The 22431-nt window shown below is 40.6% G+C and overlaps 2 protein-coding genes across 2 annotated transcripts in view; one reads left to right on the top strand and one right to left on the bottom strand.

The window, feature by feature from the left end:
• LOC135241169 (protein FEV-like) overlaps positions 1-22431 on the top strand; it is a 270601-nt gene that overhangs the window by 63245 nt on the left and 184925 nt on the right. The window lies entirely within an intron of this gene.
• wnt10a (wingless-type MMTV integration site family, member 10a) lies at positions 2450-20867 on the bottom strand. Its single transcript, XM_064311029.1, has 4 exons — positions 20358-20867; positions 17050-17312; positions 13434-13807; positions 2450-3995 (listed from the first exon to the last, which is right to left on the bottom strand). The coding sequence occupies exons 1-4, from the start codon at positions 20417-20419 to the stop codon at positions 3528-3530; spliced, it is 1167 nt and encodes a 388-aa protein (XP_064167099.1). The 5' UTR covers positions 20420-20867; the 3' UTR covers positions 2450-3527.

Here is a 22431-nt window from a genome sequence, read left to right as displayed (position 1 = left end):
CCATTAAAGTCCCAGATTAAATTAAATCTGCACCAAACGGTGTAGCAGTAATTTCACAGTAAAACTTTCACAGAGCTGAAAAGGATAGAAACCAGCACACGTAAAAAAAAAACTTGAGAATAACCGCTCTAGCTGGCATGTCCCACATCAGTGATGTTTGCCAAGGTATCAACAGCACCAATTTGCAAATCCTGTTTTCTCTTTTGTTTTCTACGTGTATAGACTTTGCTTTTACAGCTGATCCGTGAGACTTTGTAGTTATTTGTCACATTCTGCATCTCTGGTCTTACTGGAAATTCTTGTAGGAAGGCATCTTTTTTTTAACACACAGATGAATGTAACTAGTGCAGCACTGCAATCAAATACATTTGAAGGACAATCAGCGGACACAGTTGTGCTAACTTCCTTAACTCTGAAGATGGAGAATTCTTTTGTAGTTATACGGGGTGTCATCAGTACAGTTGTCACTGAAAAGTTATTAAAAACTGTGAAAGAATGAATAAGGTATATAATACACAGAACTTCTGTGTTTGGGTTAATATGCACCCCGCCCCCCCACCAAAGTGAGCCTATGATTGCATGTTTAGTGTGTTATTTTGAATCTGTAATAAATGGCAACAGATAGTAAACATACTTTTAAAGTTGCAGAAAGATATTTAACATTGCACCATGTACAGGTTGGATCATGTTCAGCTCACTTCGATTTATTGTGACATACATTTTGACCAGGGGTGCCCAAACTTTTGAATACAACTGTTGTCTTTGAACATAGATATTTAAGCATCTAGATTAAAGCATAACTTAATACATAAAATGTGGTTTATCATATGTTTCTTTGCTCTTAAAATGGCCAGTATCCTTTCTCGTAGCCTGAAAATAACTGTCAGTAGCCATGAACCATACAATATCATGAACTCATGAGCTGAGGTCAAAGACAATGTGTTGCCTCCCCCATCCAACTAACCTGCACGAGAGTTAACCTGGAAATGTGCATCTGCTTAATGCATTGTCACCTGGAAATTGATGAAATAATTAGAGGATGCCGGCAGGTGTCCAATTTATCCTGCAAACACACAATTTGGTGTGTTTGTTTATGTAGGATTTATCTCAAAGATTACGCTTTGTCAGTACTTACATCGTCATAGTCCAGGTACTTCTTTTTCTTAGAGGGAAGGGAAGACAAATGCGAAGCTTAAAACAATCTTGCACCATTACTTTTTTTTGTTAATTTACGGTACTGTATGTTTATTTAAAGGCAGAGGTTACAGGCTCGCCGCAGATCGGCTGCCGATGAAGACTGCTGTCGACTTGCACATGCCCTGGGGTTAACTCTGCAGATTGCAAAACACACATGTCAGACGTGAAGTTTTATTTTTCAAACAAGGACATGTTCTCACAATTCAAGGAGTCTTCATTTAAAAAAAAGAAAAAAAAAGAAAAGCTGAACACCAAAAGGTGTCCTGTACAGTTTAACCACTGTTATAGGACAGACAAAAAGAAACCACTTGTGTTAGCTAAGACTGTTTTGGCGTAACGTTGCACGCAAGTAAAGAAGACACACAGCACTCACCTGAAAAAGAACTGCACCCTCACTTCTTACCTACAGTCAAGAATAGGTAACTTACATAAGGGTTGAAATTCATTAATGGAGGTTTCACAACAAATGGCAAACACAGTATGTGGGCATTTAGTAAGCATCTGAATCATGAAAAACATGCACTGCTTGTAAAAATAAGTAGTGTATTGGAACATAATATTTGACGTAATGCTTGTTATGTCTTGGAATTCTGCTTTTGAAATATGGTGAACGCTCGGTTCTCATTCATATTTCACGATGATGAAGATTACACTGTAAGAGAATTTCCCTGATCTCCTGTCTGGGTATTCAGCAGCTGATTTCATTCCTTTGCTTTGAGTAAATACAGATGATTCAGTTCCAGGTACGGTTGTTTTCTTGACTTGTCAAACATGAAGTTCCTTACTCACATAAGATGGTGGAAGAAATATTTGTAATTTTGTTATTCCCGTTTTACAGTAGCAATAATATTTTGTCTGTTATAGATTTGTGAGACAGCGAACAGAGCTAGCAGTTTGTATTCTTCGAGACAGCTTCTGGCTATGGTATTTTACATTTTACTGCAGACTAAGAAACCTACTCGCTGCATCACCCACCTGGACTACAGCTACTGTCATTCCTGTTTGGCCCGAGGTCAGGTCCAGGTCAATTTGCAGGAGCTTCTGGCTCACCTCAGTTACCATCAGCTACCATTGGTCAGTGAAATCAGGGACGTATTTCAAATGTTTAACTTCAAACAGTAAACAAAGCATTGAAAAGTGCCTTCTGAAATATGGCGATCAATAGAAGCTGCAGTATGACAAAAAAAAACATGCAGGTTGTTCTTTATGCGATGTCTTCTGAATCATCATAGATTAAAAAACTGCAAAACAATTTTTTAAATCAAAAACATTTGTTTTTATTCATCACCTTTTAAAAATCCCTTTCATATTTAGCATTTGTTATGTTTACAAATATTAAGTTATTCACAAAAATAAAATAACTTATGCCACAGGTTCAAGAAAACTAAAATATAAATTCATACACTTATAATAAACTGCATTTTGTCTTGTTAATGCTCTAAAATGAAAAGTCCATCAGTCAATTTCTCCAGAGTAACACCTGTGCAAACTGCAGAATTAAACTGCCTTGTAATCCATATGGACTCATATACTGATACATACTTTCTGTTTGTTTGTGAAAAAAACAAAACAAAAGACAAAGCATATTCATTCCATATTTTTATAACCTCAATTCGTCACTATGAAGCAACCTCACTGTCATACATCAATGATCGTAAAATAGCATGAACAATCTTACAGGCACATTCCGACGTGGGGCTGACGATGTAGAGTAATCGCTGTGTCTTAATATGAAACTTTGATTTGATTTCAAAATATGACGTGATGATTTTTGTCTATTCTGAAAAGAAGGGCAGTGCATGAAAGTTGCATGAAGTGATTATTAGTATTTAACAATGACAATACAACTATTGGGAAGCGAAGGTGCATTGCGGCTTTGGAGAACTTTTTTAAATTATCGTTATTTTTCGTATTCTTGCCTCTACGCACTAGAGTCCCATGCAGTTCTTTTATTGGGAAAAGAAAGTTGCGAACCAAAGGAACCGATTTTCTTTGTCGTAACTGCACTTAGCTACTAACGAGTTCAGCTCCTAATAAACATATCCACGTATTAAATTATTTAATTTAAAAATACTTTCTGAAATAAAACGCAGTGCAGATTCAAACGATCGGACCAAACTCCGATGACCGGACAGGTGCCGAGCAGGCCCAGAGTTTATGGTTCTCCGCACTCTGAAAGCTCTCGTCTTATTCTGAGCTTCCATTTTGTTTTTGTTTTTTTTTGTTTTTTTTTTTTACCAACAGAAACGGCGGTCCTTTGCAAAAGGGGGGACGGCAAGGGACGGCTTCTCCCGGCAGTCTGTATCAGTTGGGAACCGGCCCCGCCTCTCTCATTTGCATACGCTGACCCACTCTGTTCTCCGGCACTCCTCGCACACCACGTAGCAGCACCAGTGGAACTTGCAGTTGCAGCGCTCGCTGCGCGTCTGCTGCAGGATGTTGTGGCCCCGGCCGCAGCAGAGGCTCTCGCAGCTGTCCGTCTCCAGGCTGGTCTTGTTGCAGATCCGCCCCTGCGTCCCCGCCGAGTCCGAGCCCGGCTCCCTCTCGCAGAAGTCGGGCGACTTCTCGAAGTAGACCAGCTCGTTGAGGTTGGCCCGCCGCCTGTGGGGGGCGTGCGCGTGCTCCACCTGGCCCGTGTTCCTGTTGTGTGCCTTGATGAGGGCGGCGATGTGGAAGCGCTCCTTCAGCAGGGAGCCCACCAGCCGAAACTCGGGCGTCACCTGCCAGCACGTCTTCAGCTGGCAGCTGCCGGACGTCCCGTGGCATTTGCATTTCCGCCTCATGTGGTCCGTCACCGACTGTCGGGAGTGGAACAGGAAACGGACAGGTCAACATCCTCCTCCCACACGCATCTGCGGTCTCATAAACTCAGATCACACATAGCCCTGCCTCATGCGCTCCCAGTCATTTCTCAATCAGCACAGCAAAAAAAAAAAATGCTACTGTGAACTCCCTCCTCTCCTACCACCGTCTCGTTAACCAAGGCCAATGTGCTTCTCAGCGGACTCAGGCAAGCAGCAGCACATCAAAGTGCACCATTCCATCTGTAAATGCGCACATATTTGTTTTCTCTTTTTTTGTATGCGTACAACAGTAATCATGAGATAAGGAAAATTGCGAGAGTTCAAACATAACGATCTTGGTCGGGCTCCGGGTAAACGGTAACCCTGCCTGTAACCTTAGGAGCTTCATAAACACAAACACAGACTGAAACGCTTTTGCCCAGGAGCTGTCCTTTTCCATGACAAGCGCGAGCTCCCATCCCGGGCCGAGGCCATCCCTCCCACGTTCACAGACCTCCCTCCGCTCTCTCAACAATGCGCTCGTCTGTCATCCCGACTTATAAACTTTTAGATCCAATTACCGACAGGAAAAAGGGGGCCACCCTCGGCACTGACAGCTCACAGCGCACCCGCCCCTATCAACACCGCTCGCGTAAACAGTCACCTTCTACGCGCACCCAACGTCGAGCACACACCCTCCCGGTCCTCAAGTGATCCGCTGGTGGGCGAATTGAGACTGGTCAGATCATGCCTGCCATAACCTTACAATGATGCCACTTCAACACTTCAAACTGCAGTGAATACCTACTAGGATTGAGCTCTACAATGACATATAATAAATGGCCCATCACATTCATTCACACCCCATATTTTTTATTTTTTTTGGTTGGGAGAAAAAAAAAGCAGCAAATGCCATTCCACCTGAATAGGGCTGCATCTTCGTGCAAGCTCATTCCATGCTAAGAGGCAAAAAGGCACTGAGGGTTTACCAAACGGAGGTGAACGTGCAATTGAGGGGGGGGTCTAGTGATGCTCTGTGACGTAGTTTGTGTGCTGTGAGCTTTGAGGGAGGAACACGGGGGCTCTTCTGAACAGAGAGCAGAGGCAGTCTGTGAATGAGCACGGGGAGGTGATGAATGAGAGCCCGTGTGTCATCCGTAAAGAATGACGAGGCTGGAAATACAACAGGCCTGACTGCAGCACAGCCAAAGCTAACAAGGCTCTGTGTGGTGAATCAGACGATCATCACCTTTCAAAAAAAAAAAAGGTTTTGAAAGATGAAATCTTATTTCCCCCTTAATTCATCATGCATAGCAAAACTATTTTTTAATTAGTTGTGTGCTAATTTTAAGAGAAAACAGGTCACACCATTCTACACCTAGTATACTCAGGAAGGCAGTGCAGATTCTATGTATTACATTTTATTCATTCATCTTTTTCCATAAGGTACATAAGGCCATGTCAGCAGGAATGTCAGAATGCAAGAACCAAAAATGGTTGAGATCTAAACCCTGAATGGATGGACATTCAGCCTTTGACTTCTACGGATGTGTTTTATTACAATGCCAACAAGAGATGATGTTCCATGGCCAGCTGTCCTATTGCTTCTGGGCTTGTCTCATGAGTGCTGGGAGGCAGAGGTGGCCTGGGTGAATGCCTGACTGACTGAGGAGAACAAATTAACAACAGATCTCCTGAAAGCTGCTCATGGGATGGGATGACAAATCCTTCATATCATGGCCGTTTGGAAGTTCTTGTGGGTGTGAACAAATAAATCAAAATAAATAGGCATACTACTTCACTTTCAGCCAATTGTGTTCTCTGCCTGTCTGCTTGTACATACAGTCGTGAGAATTGCCATTGAAGAGGCATGTTTCTGGTATATCTTGTAAGGGATTTGCAATGCTGGACGCATGAATAGGATGTTTGAAAGATATACGTGTATACATTCTTCGGGCCCAAAGGGCAGAAATACAAGCAGAGGTTGTGTTAAGCCACGCCCCCTTCATTTTTTTTTGTTTTTTTTGTTACACAACTTGACCAGTGACGGAGAATAAGGGACCCCCCCACTCAAACTCAAAGCAATGTACAGTAGCATAAGCTAATCAATCAGTGAGTCATTGTAGAAGTTTAGCCAGCCAGCAACAGTCATAGTTTACAGTTTTATAAAATGGTGAATTATTGTGTTTGTGCAGCCTGTACAAACTCCAGCCTGTTGAGGCAAACACATTTTTTGAGCAAATAAAGAGTACTTCTTTTGGAGCTTGGGTGCAGTTTGTGGAGGTGAGAAGATGGGACTGCATTGCACCATCAGTGCACATTTTAGCAAGGTGAATCATGTCCCACATGAGACTGACACCTCATGCTGGCCAGATTGGTGATGGAGGTGTAAATGCAATGATTTGTTTCATAGCGATCATTAGCTATATTGCTACAATTTAGCATACAAAACCTAATGCACATTTAGAATCAGTTGTCGCAGTTATAAATGTGTGTGTCAACTGGATATCCAACTAGCTAGGTAGCTATCAGGTATCACACTGACTCAAAATGTAGCAAGTTTATCTACATTACATTTTGCCAGTTTTACAACATGCAGCTAGACATTAACTTGCTAGCTTGCTATCAGGACTGATTGGATAGGCAGGACTACGCTGATGATTGATACCATGTAACCTTGCTAGCTAGCTAGTTCTGAATGCTAGATGCAATGAAATAAGAATGGGACAATATGAAATAAATAAACTTAGATTGTAAAGTAGCTTCACCTGTAGTGCTGAACCAGCATTCACAGGTAGTTAGCATCACACACTAGCTATAGTGTCACCAGCTATGGATTCTCACGAAGACAAATGTGCAACTTGCCACAAGTTCTTCTGAATTGCATAATAATCAGATAATTAAACTAGTTATTATCAGTTGCTTAGTTGTTCTTAATAATTATGTAAATGTTTGAAAGGTGCATGGAGAGAGTAAAATATAAATATATTTTTTCAATAAAATATATATGTTATAAAATATAAATATATATATTTTAAGTTACCGCTCCGGCATTTATTCCTGAAAGGGTTATAACAAACATAACAGTACATCTGGCATCGCCTTGTCTCTAATAACAGGCAACAGGCAACTCTATAAACTGGCACCAAACCGAGATCAAAGGGGACGTATTGGGGGCCACGGGCAATTTGTAGTAAGTTGTGCTTCTAAATGATTCTTGATGTTCCCTCTTCAGTCTCAAAGTAATAATGTCCTGTCCCAGTGGAAAATCCACTCTACTCCTACTTGTGTTTATTTTGAATACACAAAATCCTTTTCTTTATTGGCAAGTTAAATCATATAAGTTAATGACTTTTTGAGTTTTTGTTTCTGTTATGAAATGCCCATAAAATGCATATTAACTCCAATGCTAAGCACTAAAGTCAGGAATTAATGTCAGTGTAAGGTGATTTATTCTTAATATTTAAGTGCCATAAAATTTCAGTTGATCTTAATGACTGCCAAACTCCAAAAATTGTGTCTGATATGAAAAATAAGTAAATAAATAAAACAATCTTACAACAATAAGGAGCAAGGGCACTGCTGTTAGGTCAGCTAAGTCGGCATCACTGCAGAAAATATGAATACTACGCAGGAAAATGTGACTAAGCAGTGGCAAACAGAGGCTAGAGGCGCTAGACAATAATGCATTAAAAAATGGCCCCAAATGTCACAATGTATTTAATATAATTTTCCATGTCCTTCACTGTATTTTTCTGTTATAGCAGTTGCAGTGCTACAGCATAAAGGTACCTCTACACAAAGAACGAAAGCTATAACGATAACTATAATGATATTAGCCATAAATCTCTCTCATGCAAACAGCATGCATATGTTCACACTATAATGAAATGCAGTCAAAACGATACCATAGTGATAATGATATCATGCAGGCACAACAATAAAGCACCTTCAGCCAATCAAAAGTGAGCTGACAGTTCACTGACAGTTCCATTCCATGACCGACATTCCACCATAGTCAACTATGGTATGGCATCTAGTTTGATTCAAAGGCTTATTGAGGAAGTTCACAAGAAACCGACTTGTTTTGACAAGGGTGATCCTGATTATGAAATCGCCTCAAAAAAGGCTGGGCAGGCATTTGGAAACACCTAGGTATTAGTGATACGTACCTCCCTCGTACCCTCTAGCCATCGACCCTTATTAGCTAGCTAGCCTCTTTGCCGACTGTGCCTTTTGTTTATTTCAGAAAGTTAGTACAGTAGAGCGAGATTGGCAAGATAGTCATGCTCCATCTTCACTTCACAGAATGATACAGTAGAACATTGTGGAACGATATCAGCACAGTTCGTATGCTTGTGAAACTTTGCATCATTATAGTTGTCGTTACTGTTTATAACTATTGCTCTACTTGTAAGGGTGGCTTTACAGTTCCTACGACCTGTAAGCTGGAAGTTCTACAGGAAGTCCTCCCGTACACTCCCTGAGGTACTGCTTTTTGGTCAGGCTATGCTGCTACTTTTTGAGTCCAATAGGTGGACTCTTTGACTGGGTAACACTTGGGAAATTGCTGGGGCTGCTGACATTTTCTTTTGATGGTGTTAAATGCATAGCATGTTCCACACAAAAGACTTTATCAGAGCAATCAACAGCTGTCTGACCTGACTGCTTTGGCTTGTTTTCCACCATAAATACATTTAAATACGCCACGCCAAATATTTTACAGTGAAAGCAGATTAGGCCTACACATTAAAACTTTATTTGCTAACGTTAGATGCCTTAATTTACGGTTTTTATATGACTGCCTACCATAGATAGGGCTCAGCCATGTCTTTACTTAGCAGCAGTGTTATTTTGAATGAAGGCTGGATTGATTTGCATGTACACTATAGTTCCAACACTCGTGACAGTTTGAACTTTAAAACAATTCAGTACACAGGCAAACATCATTTTAAAACTCAGTAAAAGACAGTTGCCATGAAGAAAGTACTGATGTTTTATTATTCAAATGAGCTTTTTTGTTGAACGCGTTGTCACCATAGACTCGCGCGTGCGTGCACACACACACACACAGACAATGCATAATGAAGTCCAGTTTCACCAAACTCCATGCTGCAATTTCCCCCTTTTCAATGTCTCCTTTCTTCCCTGATAAACTTGTCTTAAAGCTGTGTTTGGGGAAGGAAGGGCCGATCTCTTTCTACTTTCCGCCCTGTTTGATGTCTCCAATCTTTTGCTGGGTTAAAACATCTGTTTCCAAACAGCCAGCAGCGACTAATTAGAGCTTTTAACAAGACTGAACGTCGTGAGAACCAGAGGGTGGGCATGAAGAGGCATGTATACCCTACTAAAACCGCCACATTCCTCCACAAAAGAAATCTTTTTTGGGGGGGGTGGGGTTGTGGGGGAGGAGGCCGTGGGTATGATGTATTTTCTGAGACCTCACCTGTGAGGGCTTTCTCTTTTGATATGGAGCTTTCTGCACTGCTCAAAGTCCTCAAGGATCTCCTTTTGCTTCCAGAAATTATCTGTTGTTTTCACCATGTTGTGATAAATTACATTGACCATTCAAAGTACTTCTGCCACTGAATTTGAATTTGAACATAATCTCAGCTGTGTTCTGACTCATTCATAGGTCCAGTGGTTGTAACCAGATATTGTGGAATAGCATGTGGTGTAATGATCCTGAAGGTATGAACACAGAACTGGCCATGTAGGCTAATTGGTATCATGTACAAACACATGTAGGTAATTTAGCTCATAGGGGCAATAGATATAGTGCAATAACAGCGCAACCTGCAAAACAAAAACTAAGCACAACATGGTTTTGAAGGCAGCATAGTAATTTTTTTTAAACAGATCGTCCGGAGGTCCATATTTGCATATTTCCCAAATCCTGTCAGACATGTTTTTCAAGCTAGCGACTAACAAACGATTCAACAACCATGCCAGCTGTTCTCAACATCCTACCTCCCCACCCCCAATCCCACCTCTCTTTCTCCTCAACTCCCCCTTATATTTTTCTACTTATCCACTGCTCTCACCCATCTCTCCCGCTCCTCGTCATGACCATCTCTTATTTTATCACACGCACGCCCAAAGTACTCCTCTTTTCCTTCCTCATTTTTTCCATCTCTCCCTCCTCTATCTCTCCTCTCATCTCCTCTCTATCCGCATCTGCTTTGGGATCCCATCCCTCCTTCTCTGCACCTCCCTCATCTCCCTCCCTCTTAACTTCTCCATAGCTTGCTTTGCTTTTTTAGTTGAGAACATCCCATGAAGTCTGCATGGACTTCACCAGCCTCTGTCCTTGGACTAAGTTCAAACCTATCCTCAGTGTCTGTCCTCAAAGCAGTCACTTAATCATGAACAGAAAACGTACAAGTGTTTCCTGCATTCAATTAAATTAAAAAGCAACGTGTCACATGCGGTGCTTAATATGTAATTTTCCATTCAGGCACGCCAACTGACATCTGCCAAATTTGAACATATCTTTTAAAGACTCCTTTTCAGCATATATACTAGGGTATATGTTGGCCTTACATTCCTTGTCCACCAGAAACTTCACATTCAGTTAGCCAATATGCCTCCTCACAACAAAGAACTGCTCAAGTCAAACGGGTTGTCCAGCGAAAACAGTATTTACAATTCACAAAATTATTTCTCCCTGCTGCCACCAAAATAATATTAAGGTTCTTTATTTCCAAAAACTACAGGTTAATTAATTGAAATTTATGGAGATATACAGCATAGCCAAAAACTACAACTTCACAAACTAATAGGGAGCGAGGTTTACTGACACACAAGCTGCTGAATCTGACATAAAGGTGGAAAATTGGTTGATCAATGTTGACGTTTGCCTGATCAATTATTGACACACACTCATTATGAGATCCTCCCATCTGAAAGATACAAGAGTAGGACAAGCAGTGTGTGGTTTTCGTAGTGGTCTTTATCAAGTATTTCAGATGAAACATGTTCCGTTTATCTTCCTCCCACAACAAGATAACTGCACATTTGTGTTTTGTCTAAATAATCAAGAAGACCAAAAATAAAGTGATGAAAAGATATAAGGCCAATTATACGGGAGGAAGTGGTACACAATGGGCAATTTTCTGCTGCTTTCGCGTGTATCGGTGGACTGAGAAGAACAACTGGGGCTGATCACTATCATTTGAAGAACAACGATAAAAATACAATAAGTTTTATAAATAAAATAGGGAGGTTTTTCCCTACCACATGTAAACAGGTGAGGAGCACTCATGTTAGTATGCTATAAAATAAAGATTTCTGAAAGCATTTCAACGTCGGAGAGCACCAACAAAGCAACATTTAAGTCGTCTTAACAATATAATATAACACTTCTGCTGTAGAGCACTGAAGTACAGTACAGTTCTGCTGTTAGGTACTGAAGTACAGTACTTCTGGTTGGTAGGAGGAGACCAAACCCCCATCTTCTGCCAGCAGTTCAAGAGCCATGTAGATTCATAATACTCAGATCAATAAATACATTATTTAAAAAAAATAAACTGCAAGGAACATACTGCGTTTATGTTGTTAAGTAAAGCTAACTAATTTGTGTCTTTTCTAACCAAACAGGAAACTGAATTTCAGCTTTTGAACTGACTGATAAATAGTTTGTCTGTGTTGCTATGCCACCTTTGTGCAATTAGTTTTTCAACTAAGAATGCACAAGCATATCAAAGATGACTATATTTGATTGTTTAAATTGTGAGTGCAGAGTTTGCAGGAATGCAGAACTACAGTATGACCGTTACTTCCAGTGATAAGCGCTCTCAAAATAATTCCTAAAAATGCTGAAAAATAATACGACAATTTTGTTGATGTGTAGAATGACAGAAACGAAAGTACACCTCTTCTCCTTATCCGCCGTGACAGCACTGTCCAATTTCACTCTGACTGTTATATGGCAAACTGTTCATGTAACGGGTGGATGTACCTAACTGACTTCCCTTAGACCCAGGTCACCCCAGGCTATTTTCAGCATTGCCATGAAAACCATAGAATTAGTAAACGTGTGTTTAGTGACATACGATAGCATTAACTCATTCATCTCGGATTTGTCACATTTATCAGCGGTGCGATGTGCTTGGCGTAGCCCCAGCTTCCTGGTCACGCCCTGCTACACCCAATATGATGGTAAAACATTAGTTCTCACACATCAAGACAAATTAATCTACATTATTTTACAGTTTCTGCTCATGGCCCTTAGATATATGTAAAATACTGCCATAGGCATTAACCTATGCACAGTCCATCAGCAAAAAACCTTTTCCACGTCATTAACTTTCCAATGCTCAAACACATCCATCTTGTTTTTTGGCATGTCGTTTATTATGCAGGGACTGTAAACACTTTTTGTCATGGTCTCTGGCAATGCCCATCATGTATGCTTATATTTATTATTTTTATTCTAATTAACCCTATGATTTTCTGCATCTAAATAACATTTCCTAAAGGAGAACTTTGCAATCATGTTCATATTCTTATATTCAGCTGTATTACAGCTTAGTCACAAGGAACTTGAAACACATTGAAACAGGTTTAAACATGGCATTGTTCACTTGCACGTGAACCTCCATTTTTGTTTTTACGATATATATCCTTGCTCGTCAGAATTAGAAATTGCATGCAGTTTTCGGGGTGTGCTGAGTGACACGCCTGGCTGAGCCGGGCCGTGTGTCGGGCTCGGCTGTGTCTGAGTCACGGCGTCGCAGAGTCTTGGTTTCGTACCGTGCGCATTTTCTCAGGGCGAGCTCATCGCGGAGACGGCGCACCGAGAGAGCGAACGTGTGCGTGAGTGAGTGAATCCCTCCTCCCGCTTAACTCTAATTGAGGGCCATAAACCGAGCGCTGAGTCACCAGAGCCACGGTCCTCCTCCACACATGACCGAACGTTAATGGTTATCGCTTAAATTTGCCTAGCGATGCTAAACATTTCTTTGGATGGTAACGATACCTAAAAACCTGTGCCTGATACAAACAGGTATTCTTAATAACAGAGCACAGTGGGTAAAAGTCTTGTTGAAAGTAACGATTTCATTGTTTTGATTGGTTTACACTTAGCTTCAACCTATCCATATACCATTGCTTTTGGCATTTGAAAACTTTAAAGTTAAGCAGCTTCTATAAGCCTGCTATGCACTGATTGCAAAGGGTATGTAACGTTAGCTAGTGACAGTGTGTGGGAGGGGCTTGGGTAAGCGATGCTTCTATTACTTCCGTTTTGGAGTAACTGCGGCCGGTGAAAAATAGTGGATATTTCAATTGGCAGTTTAGTCAATGTATTTTAAAGCGCCACCAAAATCTGCGTTACGATTTGGTCCGGTCAGTACCGGTCGTGTGGGAACTGGTGCTACGGCGGTACCGGGTTTCGGTGGCCCACCGCCCCCCCCCCCCCCTAATCGCGGTAGTGTAAAAAAAACCTCTCACCTGCCTGCCAACTCTGTTGTTGTGGAGCCTCATCCTGGCGTGGATATCCTTGTACGTCTCGCGGGAGTCCAAGAAGTCCCGGGAGAACTTTTCCCCAAATTCCACGTCGGGGCTGCAGCCGCCCCACTCCCAGGAGTCCTGGGGCCCCAGGGCGTCGGCCGGGAAGTGCTCCATGACGCCGTGGACCATGCCCTTCCCGCGGTGGATGGCCTCCAGCTGCAGGCGGTTCAGCTTGATCCTGAAGGCCTCCTCGTCCCCGCGCCGCTTCTGGTCGCAGCCGCAGGTCTTCAGCTTCCCCATGGCGCAGGCGTTGGACACGGCGTGGACCACGCCCGCCGCCGCGACGGCGTAGGCGAAGGCGCTCTCTCTGAAACCTGGGGCACGCAGGGTCAAAGAACAGTGTCAGCGGGCATGTACATGTATTTCTCATATATGGACAGGGAAATATTTCTATATTGAAAGGGAGAGATTGCTCATATATTGACAGGGAAAGATTTGTCATATATTGAAAGGGAGAGAGATTGCTCATATATTGAAAGGGAGAGATTTGTCATATATTGAAAGGGAAAGATTTGTCATATATTGAAAGGGAGAGATTTGTCATATATTGAAAGGGAGAGATTTGTCATATATTGACAGGGAGAGATTTCTCATATTGACAGGGAGAGATTTCTCATATGTCTTTTCTCTCCTCCGTCCCACTCCTTTGTACAACATTTCCCTCTGTCACCTCTCAGTGTACTGTGTGTGCCCTGAATAATCAATATCTATCAGCTGGAGAGAACTTGCTTAGACAGTTTTTGTACTGTTACAGTGTTCTGTACTGAGTGAAAACCTCTGCAAAAGTTTAAAAAAATGAGGCAAAAGTAACTCTCAGGCAATAACTGAAAACTGAACAGACCCTCTCGACGTAGTTTCTACCAAGAATCAATCACTGAAAACCGAACTAGACCGTAACTCACGGAAAAGACTCGAGGATCACTGCCGCGCTCCCGTGTTACTTTTCCGTACCCAGGGGGTGTACTGTGCATTCCGAACATGTTTACAATTAACCGGGCTACTGTTGGCTGATGTTTGATCTGCTGTAATCCCATCCAGTGAAGTCTTTTAACTTTGATCATGCAGGACTGCATTCTTCAAAAAGTAGCTGCATGCAGCAGCGGCAGAAGCATGTGCTGCGTGTGCTATAGTTAGTAATACACACTGCCCATGCAAATAATAGGGGGAAAAAAATGATTCCAATCGTGTTTCTTTATTTTTAAAAATTCATAACTGTAAATAGAATTTGGGAAGGGGGTTTCATTGCAAAGTCTTTGCTTTGATGTTAATGCAGACCCTTAAATTGCTTGAAGTACTTCAATGGATTTTGGGGTTTAGCGAAAAGGGGGTTTCCCTTATTTTCCAAGTTAACATAAAGGCTGCCTTTCAGCCCAGGTGGCTGTTTGCCCATCAGAAGTAAGTGCGGTCCCATAAAACAGGTTTTCTTAAAGGCATCTTCCAGGGACACACAGAGCATTAAAGAGACGCGTGCTATGAACAACATGAAAGACCCCGTAAGAGCAGATCTTTTTCCATCATTGTCCGTTAAGGACTAAAAAGACACGTGACGAAGAAGAATATATCATCGTTACAAATGAACGGTCGCTTAGATGCATAAGAACTTGGTCTTTTAGTAGACTCTGTTTTTGTAAATAGTCTTTATTTCTATCTGAGATGCATTTATACATGCAATATCTCGTATGGTTGAACTGAGTTCTTAATACACAATGGTTGTACATACAGTATAATTTAAAAAAGCGTATTTCATGTCATAGCCACGCATATGTCCAACATAAAATTGCACTTATTTACTTTATTATTATTTTAAAATATTACTTGACAAATTAAAAAAAAAAAACTAATAGCAATGCTACTGTACTTAGCATTGGCCAATTAAAAAAAAATTATTATGTTTGTATTAAACAAATGCCTATTTTTACTATTTGGCTAATCCTTACCTTAATCTAATATGATATTTACCTTTGTAGTCTTAGTAACCACCAGTTTTAACAGGTTTATTGGCAGTGATGTCAGTTTGTTGCATACAGATTGGAACTTGTCTCATTAGACCTTTAAATTCAGCCTCACATAACCCCTGTCTCCTCTTTTTGTCCAGCAAGAATCTAATGACTAATGATGGTTAAACAGTTAAATCAAGTGTGAAACAGCAATGTCTGGAATTTGCCTTATTTTAAAAATGCACCTTCCCTGGAGGTGGAATAACCTGAGCATTTGGGATCAGAAATTGCGCTGCACACAAAGACATATACCCACACACACACACACACACACACACACACACATGGGCACATACAGTAGACACACACACACACACACACACACACACATACACACACAAAAGACACACAACTGCATGCACACAGATACCTTATAAACATATACACACATGCATGCACATATAAACATATTAAACGCGCACACACACACACAAACACACACATGCATAAACACAGACTCACAAACACAACCCGGTTCACATGCACACACACACACACACACACACACAACTTTTTGTTGGGGGGGGTAATAGATGGTACCTAAAGGCAGCTCAGAGACACACAGACGTGGGAACACGGTTTCAGCTTTTGCCCCTGAACAGATGAGACCGGGAACATATCAATCTGCGAAATAATTTATCGCAGGAGACACGCCCAACTGAGCTGAGGGCAGAGGAAGTGGGGGAATGAATTAGATATCGAAGGAAACCGTCACTTTGGGTTACAGAAACCAACTGAACAGGTTTATGCTTTTTTGCCACTGAAGAGTTGAGAAAACGCTGACAGCAAATTCACAGCCCTCACTCCTGCGCTAAAAAAAGAGAGAGAGCCCAGGCCAGCCTTTTCAACAGCCAATTTTCACTTTAAGCCATGCAAAACATATGTAAAATATATTTGCATTAAAGCACAGTGCACTAAACTTTTTTTTATTTTTTTTATTTTTTTTACAGGGAGCGCAAATTCTGACCTCACTGCATTGGAATTTTAGGCTATTTACTCTCTTAACTGACACTGCTATTCTTTTGGTGTCAGACCTGCTGTGTTTTGAAACCTTGAACCGCACTTGTGTTGCCTTGCGTGTCATAGCGGGAGCCCATTATCTCAAGCAGACAGGTGCATTTCCCATGGATTCTGTTCTGATTAAATGCAGACGCGTGCATGCAGTTATTAAAGTGAGAATTAGATAGAATTCCCGAGGCCCTTAATTCCCCAGTAAATACCAAATAAAAGCAAATCTTTTATTTTTCATTCTTGTCGGTAACGGGCAAACACCTGGCGATATTAAGGAATTGAAAAAGAAACATGTAATACTTGCTTAAACGTGTTAGAGAAGTCAGATTGTTTGAACGCCTCCCCAGGGCAGGAAAGTTGTTTAGTCAAATTCACGAGTTTCACACCGAGCCAGTGATTCATTACGCATAACACGATATGACCGGAGACAGAAGGTAAACAGGAAATCAGTGGTCATCACAGGAGCACGTTCCTCTTTAGGTGCGACGCTACCGTGACGTGTAGAGCGCGTCTGTGCGTTAACGTAGCGCCCATCGCTAGCGACTCACCGCGGCTGAAGACCGCGCTCTCGTACGGGATCTTGTTGCGCGTTTCCAGGCTGGAGCAGTTCCACCTGTGCCCGCGGAACTGGTGCTGGCACTCGTGGATGGCGATCTGGATGCCCTGGATGGCGGAGGCGGTGACGTCGGGGTTCCGCATGCACAGGTCCAGCTGCCGCCGCGTCAGGCCGGGGAGGGTCAGGCACACGGTGTTTGCGTTGAGAATGGGATCGAACGGGATCTTCAACCCCAGAATTTCATTGGAATGTACTCTGAAGCATAAGAAAATGGCTACTGTCAGTGTCTGTCTAAAATATGCATTTGTTTTAAAACTTACACTTGGATTCTGGCCATTACAAATTTATACCACCGTAGGTAGGCCTATGTCAGACCAGAGAGTGCCGGTGCAATGCACCTTAGTAAATACAGAGCATCTAGATATGCTGGGCTTCAATTAACATTTGTCCTGTGTTGTTCAATTAAGTTGCGACTGACAGTAAAAAGCCAGAATTCTCAAACAATTTGAGAAATTCATAAATCACTAAAAGAAACTCACCAAACTGAGTTTATGAAGACCAATCGTAACACTTTCACACACATACTTGTAAATCAAAGTTATAGACACATGTTGATTGAATACAGGCCATTAAGCAGAAGTAGGCCTAGATTAAAAACACAATGGCTGGGATTCAATTAGCACTTGCACATTTTGACTAACAATTAAAAGAATATACACACCCATCCACACACACACACACACACACACACAGTTAAAGTATACTGTTTTATATATACTATATACAGTGTGCAGTTAAAAGCAAAAGTATTGGGACAGTGACACATTTGTTTGTTGTTTTGCCTCTGTACTCCAGCACATTTGATTTGAAATTAAACAACAGATGTGAAGTTAAAGTAGAGACTGCCTGTTTTAATTTGAGGGTATTTATATCCATATCGGGTGATCCACGTAGGAATGAAAATCAGAATAAGTTGCTCGGAGACAATAATCAGAGACATAGCCAAAACATTGGGTGTGTCAAATTAACTGTGTTTGGTAGATTGTTAGAAAGCAAAAACGAATGTGTGAGGTCAGTAATAGCAAAAGGCCTGGTAGACTACAGGAGACCACTGTTGTGGATGACTGAAGAATACTTTTTCAGTTGTAAAGAAAATCCCCCTATAACTGCTGAAACATATCAAGAACACTCCCAGTATATAGGCATAGATATGTCAGATAGAGAAGAGAAGACTAGCCCAGGATGACCTCTGAGGGTTCACCACCAGATGCAAACCACTGGCAAGCCTCAAGAACAGAACAGCCAGGTTAAGAGTTTGCTAAAAACTACATGGGAAAACTCTGTCATACTCTCTCTCTGTCATATGGACTGACGATATGAGTATTAACCTCTGCCAAAGAGATGGAAAGAGGAAAGTGTGGGGAAAGAAACAAACAGCTCATGATCCAAAGCACCCCCTCATCTGTGAAATACGGTGGAGGTAGTGTCATGGCCTGGACATGTATGGCTGCCACTGGAACTGGCTCACTTTTCTTTATTGATGATGTGACTGCTGACGGTAGCAGCAGGGTGAATTCTGGAGTGTGCATTACAGTGACATCTGCTCAGATCCAACCAAGTGCCTCAAAACTCATTGAGCAGGAGAATGACCCCAAATATACTGCTAAATGAATGCAAAGGTCAAACACCTGTCCTGTATCCAAATGGATATGCATTTCATTTGCTGAAGACAAGATAAAAAAGGCAAAACGCCCCCCCAAAAAACAGGACCCCAAAAGACCTGGTTCTGTGGTCTACCTGGCCTTTTGCTATTACTGAAGATGGCTACGATACAGGCCTGGTAGAGCATCACCAAGAAAGATACCCAGTGTCTGGTGATGCCTATGGGTCGCAGGCTGAAGGCAATCATCCAATGCAAAGGATCTGCAACCACGTTCTAAATATGATTACTTTATTCCATGCATGTTAATTTGTGTGATTACTTTTGCTCTGAATCTCTCGACATGGATGGAAATATCCTCAAATTAAAGCTGACAGTCTGCACTCATACACTACATTGTTTTATTTCAATGCCACTGTCCTGGAGTACAGACCCAAAAACAACGAAAATGTGTCACTGTCCCAATACTTTTGCATTTAACTCTCTCTCTTTATATATAATATTTATCCTTTTTTCATCACAATCATAGTTTTGTGAGTTTATCAATTACTGAAGACTTAGCGAACAGAGTACTTGCTTTTACTTGTAAATCAAAATTAAGGACATAATTGATTGCTTACAGTTCAAAGTGTTTATTGATCCAATTAATAGTTTTATTTATGGAATGGCAATTTCAATAAGTTGGTTATGATCACTAATGTGCACTTTTAAATAATGAATTGTACAAGTAGTGCATCTTTTCTGGAAAGTAAGTTAGGCTATAGGTTAAATAAATAAATCGTTGAAACCGCAGACTGGAGGTGGAGCTCTACTGCATTATCCTAATATATTCCCTAATTAATAAAGCAAGTTGGTGTTTGGCCTCGAATGGAGGGACTGGCCAAATCAAAGGAACACCAACTACTGCTGACCCATCCAGATTGGATGTTGATATTCTCGAGGATTTGATAAATAAATACAATTAATAATAAAATAAATAAGTAAATAAAATTTGATGCCAAACATTAGATTGACGCAGTTAAACAGACAAGCTTCAATTGAATATGCAATGCGATACGGAATCTTAGTCATGCCCACCGAAATATGAATCAGGACAGGCTTGTGTGCCATTATATATATATATATATATATATATATATATATTTTTTTTTTTTTTTCCCAATTGCATAATATCAGTAGCCCGATTCATGCGCGATATCAACCGGAATTGCCCCTATATTCATGTGGTTTTAAAAGTTTGAGTTTTCCACGCTTTTTCGTTTGGTTTTCAATAATGCTGTTGTGTATACTACGACGTACAACGCGATAAGCAAACGGGAAAGATATGCCTTATAATGCAGTATGCGTAAACAAATAATGCGCAAATGATTACCGTGATAAACTTTGGAGGCGCCCTATACTAATGAAACGCCCATAGGCTATGGATAGAAAAACAGTCAAATTTAAGGGTTAAAGAGATTGAAGAGAAATTAAGAAAATTAAAGATAGGTTGTACCAAACATATCATTCAGCTTCAGTAATGTTTGTTAACTAAACTTGGTCCATACAACATTTATAAATACATTTATATAGCCTATGAATAAATAGGATTTAGAAAGCTTAAAGGAAGACTTCACTGCCTAAACGAAGCCTATACTTACCGTTGCATAAGCAGCGCCAGCAACATCAAGGACCGGAATAAATGTAGTACCAAGAATTCCATTGTGTTTCTTTCAGACGACACTTTAAAGTCCCGTTTGAGTAGTCTACTGATAACGTTGGTTATCGCTCCCTCTTTAAGATGACAGGTTTTTCAAGGAAAAGTTTCCCTTAGTAAGTGTAAGTTCCGGCAGTACGCGTGCGAGATGACAGGTCCTACTCAATTTTGTTTTGGTTCTGTATTTAGATCCGATAAAAAACGATAAACCAGCCAAATAACGACGGTTTGCAGTTTAACTCATTCATAGAAGGCAAAAGTTTCAGTTTGAAATTCAGCTTCTTTAAGAAGTACATTGGTATGAAGGAATGAATGAAATTCCCTTACATAGATAATAGTTAAGATCCCAGGTGATATCTGTATTGGTGTACACCCGAAAAGCGGAAAGTGGATTTTAGATCATCAGCGTAGGCTACTATCTCCAGTCTCGCTGGCTTGTGATGTTTTGCTTATCCTGAAAGCATACTAAACTACTGCACTTAGCACTTTGCCAGCCTACTTTTACGTCACATGGCAGTAAAGCATCGACGCAGAAAAGAACCCCGGGTATTCTCTATTTAAATGTAATATTCGGCAGTAGAGGGTAATACGATTTCCCCCCACGAGGCTATATTGATAATTCTCTGATACATAGATATGATTTTCTGGAAGTTTTTCTATAGTTTTGCTTTTTACAGTATTTTAGTTCAATTTAATGCATTCAGGAAGTTTAAGTACACAAGTATCCCACTATTTGATTATTGAATCTTTTGGTATTCATAATTAAAAACCACAAAAGTCGGCTACAAATGGAGCAAAAAGAAATAATATAATAAAGTATGGTAGGTTAACAACATTTTTTATTCATTAAAAAAAAAAAAAAGAAAAATTGAATGGGATTAAGTTATCCCTGGACGAGTATGGTGAATGTGTTGATTGTGGGTTATGATGACTGGCTTTCACAGTGTATCATACTAAATGTGAAGACACTAGCTGCAGAGGAACCCATTACCCCTCTGCCTCGGCTTCACCATGTCAGTCACACATCTTTAGACTTAGATTCTATTCACATACACGTTTTTACATAGATTATGTGGCCAGCAGCTCTGTGTTTGTGCCATGTCTCTACATCTCTGAAACAGTAACACAAAGTAAAAAGCTATTTTGAGGAACATTTTAAAGGTGTTGGTTAAGCAAGGCTAATCATACCATACCAATCAATAGCTCTGTGTATTATTGCACCTCTGATAACACTCAGAAAGTTACCCATTCAGGTATATTGATGGCTAATGTTTCGAAACATATCCAAGTATCAGTTCTTGAATCAGCATACATTAATTGGGAAACCTGTGTGAAGAAAATGGTACCTGTCTATCTCTTTCTCTCTCTGCTGGGTCATTTTTATCACAAAGCAAAATATAGTCCTTCAAACAAGTTAAGTAGCCTACTTTGGTGGAGAAATGTCAGAGAATCTCACTTTCCAATGGAATTTGACATTAAATACCACACAAGAACACTAAAGAGTAATGCACAAAAGAGTAATATATAGGTCCCTTTGACATATATATTGCAATATTTCATAAAAGTTAAAAACAGCCATTCATCAGCAACCTCTTGTCATTTATTAAAAAATGAAGTATTCACATTTATATTTATTAAGAAGTAGCAGCATATGGCTATAATATTCTGCTTTTCACAGTTTCCCATTTTTGAGTGTTATCAGAGGTCAGAAATTGTAATAATACGCATTAAAGATTTAAATTTTCAAATGTAGCAGTACATGAAATTTTTAGGTATGATCAAATTAGTGGTTGTTAGCTGATTGAAAGTGTCTTGAAACAGAACCAGGACTTCCCCATTAATGAGGTTTGTCACTTGGCTTTAAGGATTTCAATGCTGTGAAGTTATGTTGAAATCATCCCTTATTTCATTTTTTCCCTGTATATTGATTATGTGACAAGAACAGGTTGTAATCATTGTGCCTCGACAACTTCTCCCAAATGTGGTCACCATCACATTCAAAAGTCAAAGCATCCTTA

The sequence above is a fragment of the Anguilla rostrata genome, chromosome 15 (assembly GCF_018555375.3).
Source record: "Anguilla rostrata isolate EN2019 chromosome 15, ASM1855537v3, whole genome shotgun sequence".
Lineage (NCBI taxonomy): Eukaryota > Metazoa > Chordata > Actinopteri > Anguilliformes > Anguillidae > Anguilla > Anguilla rostrata.
This window is presented reverse-complemented; position numbering and strand designations above follow the sequence as displayed.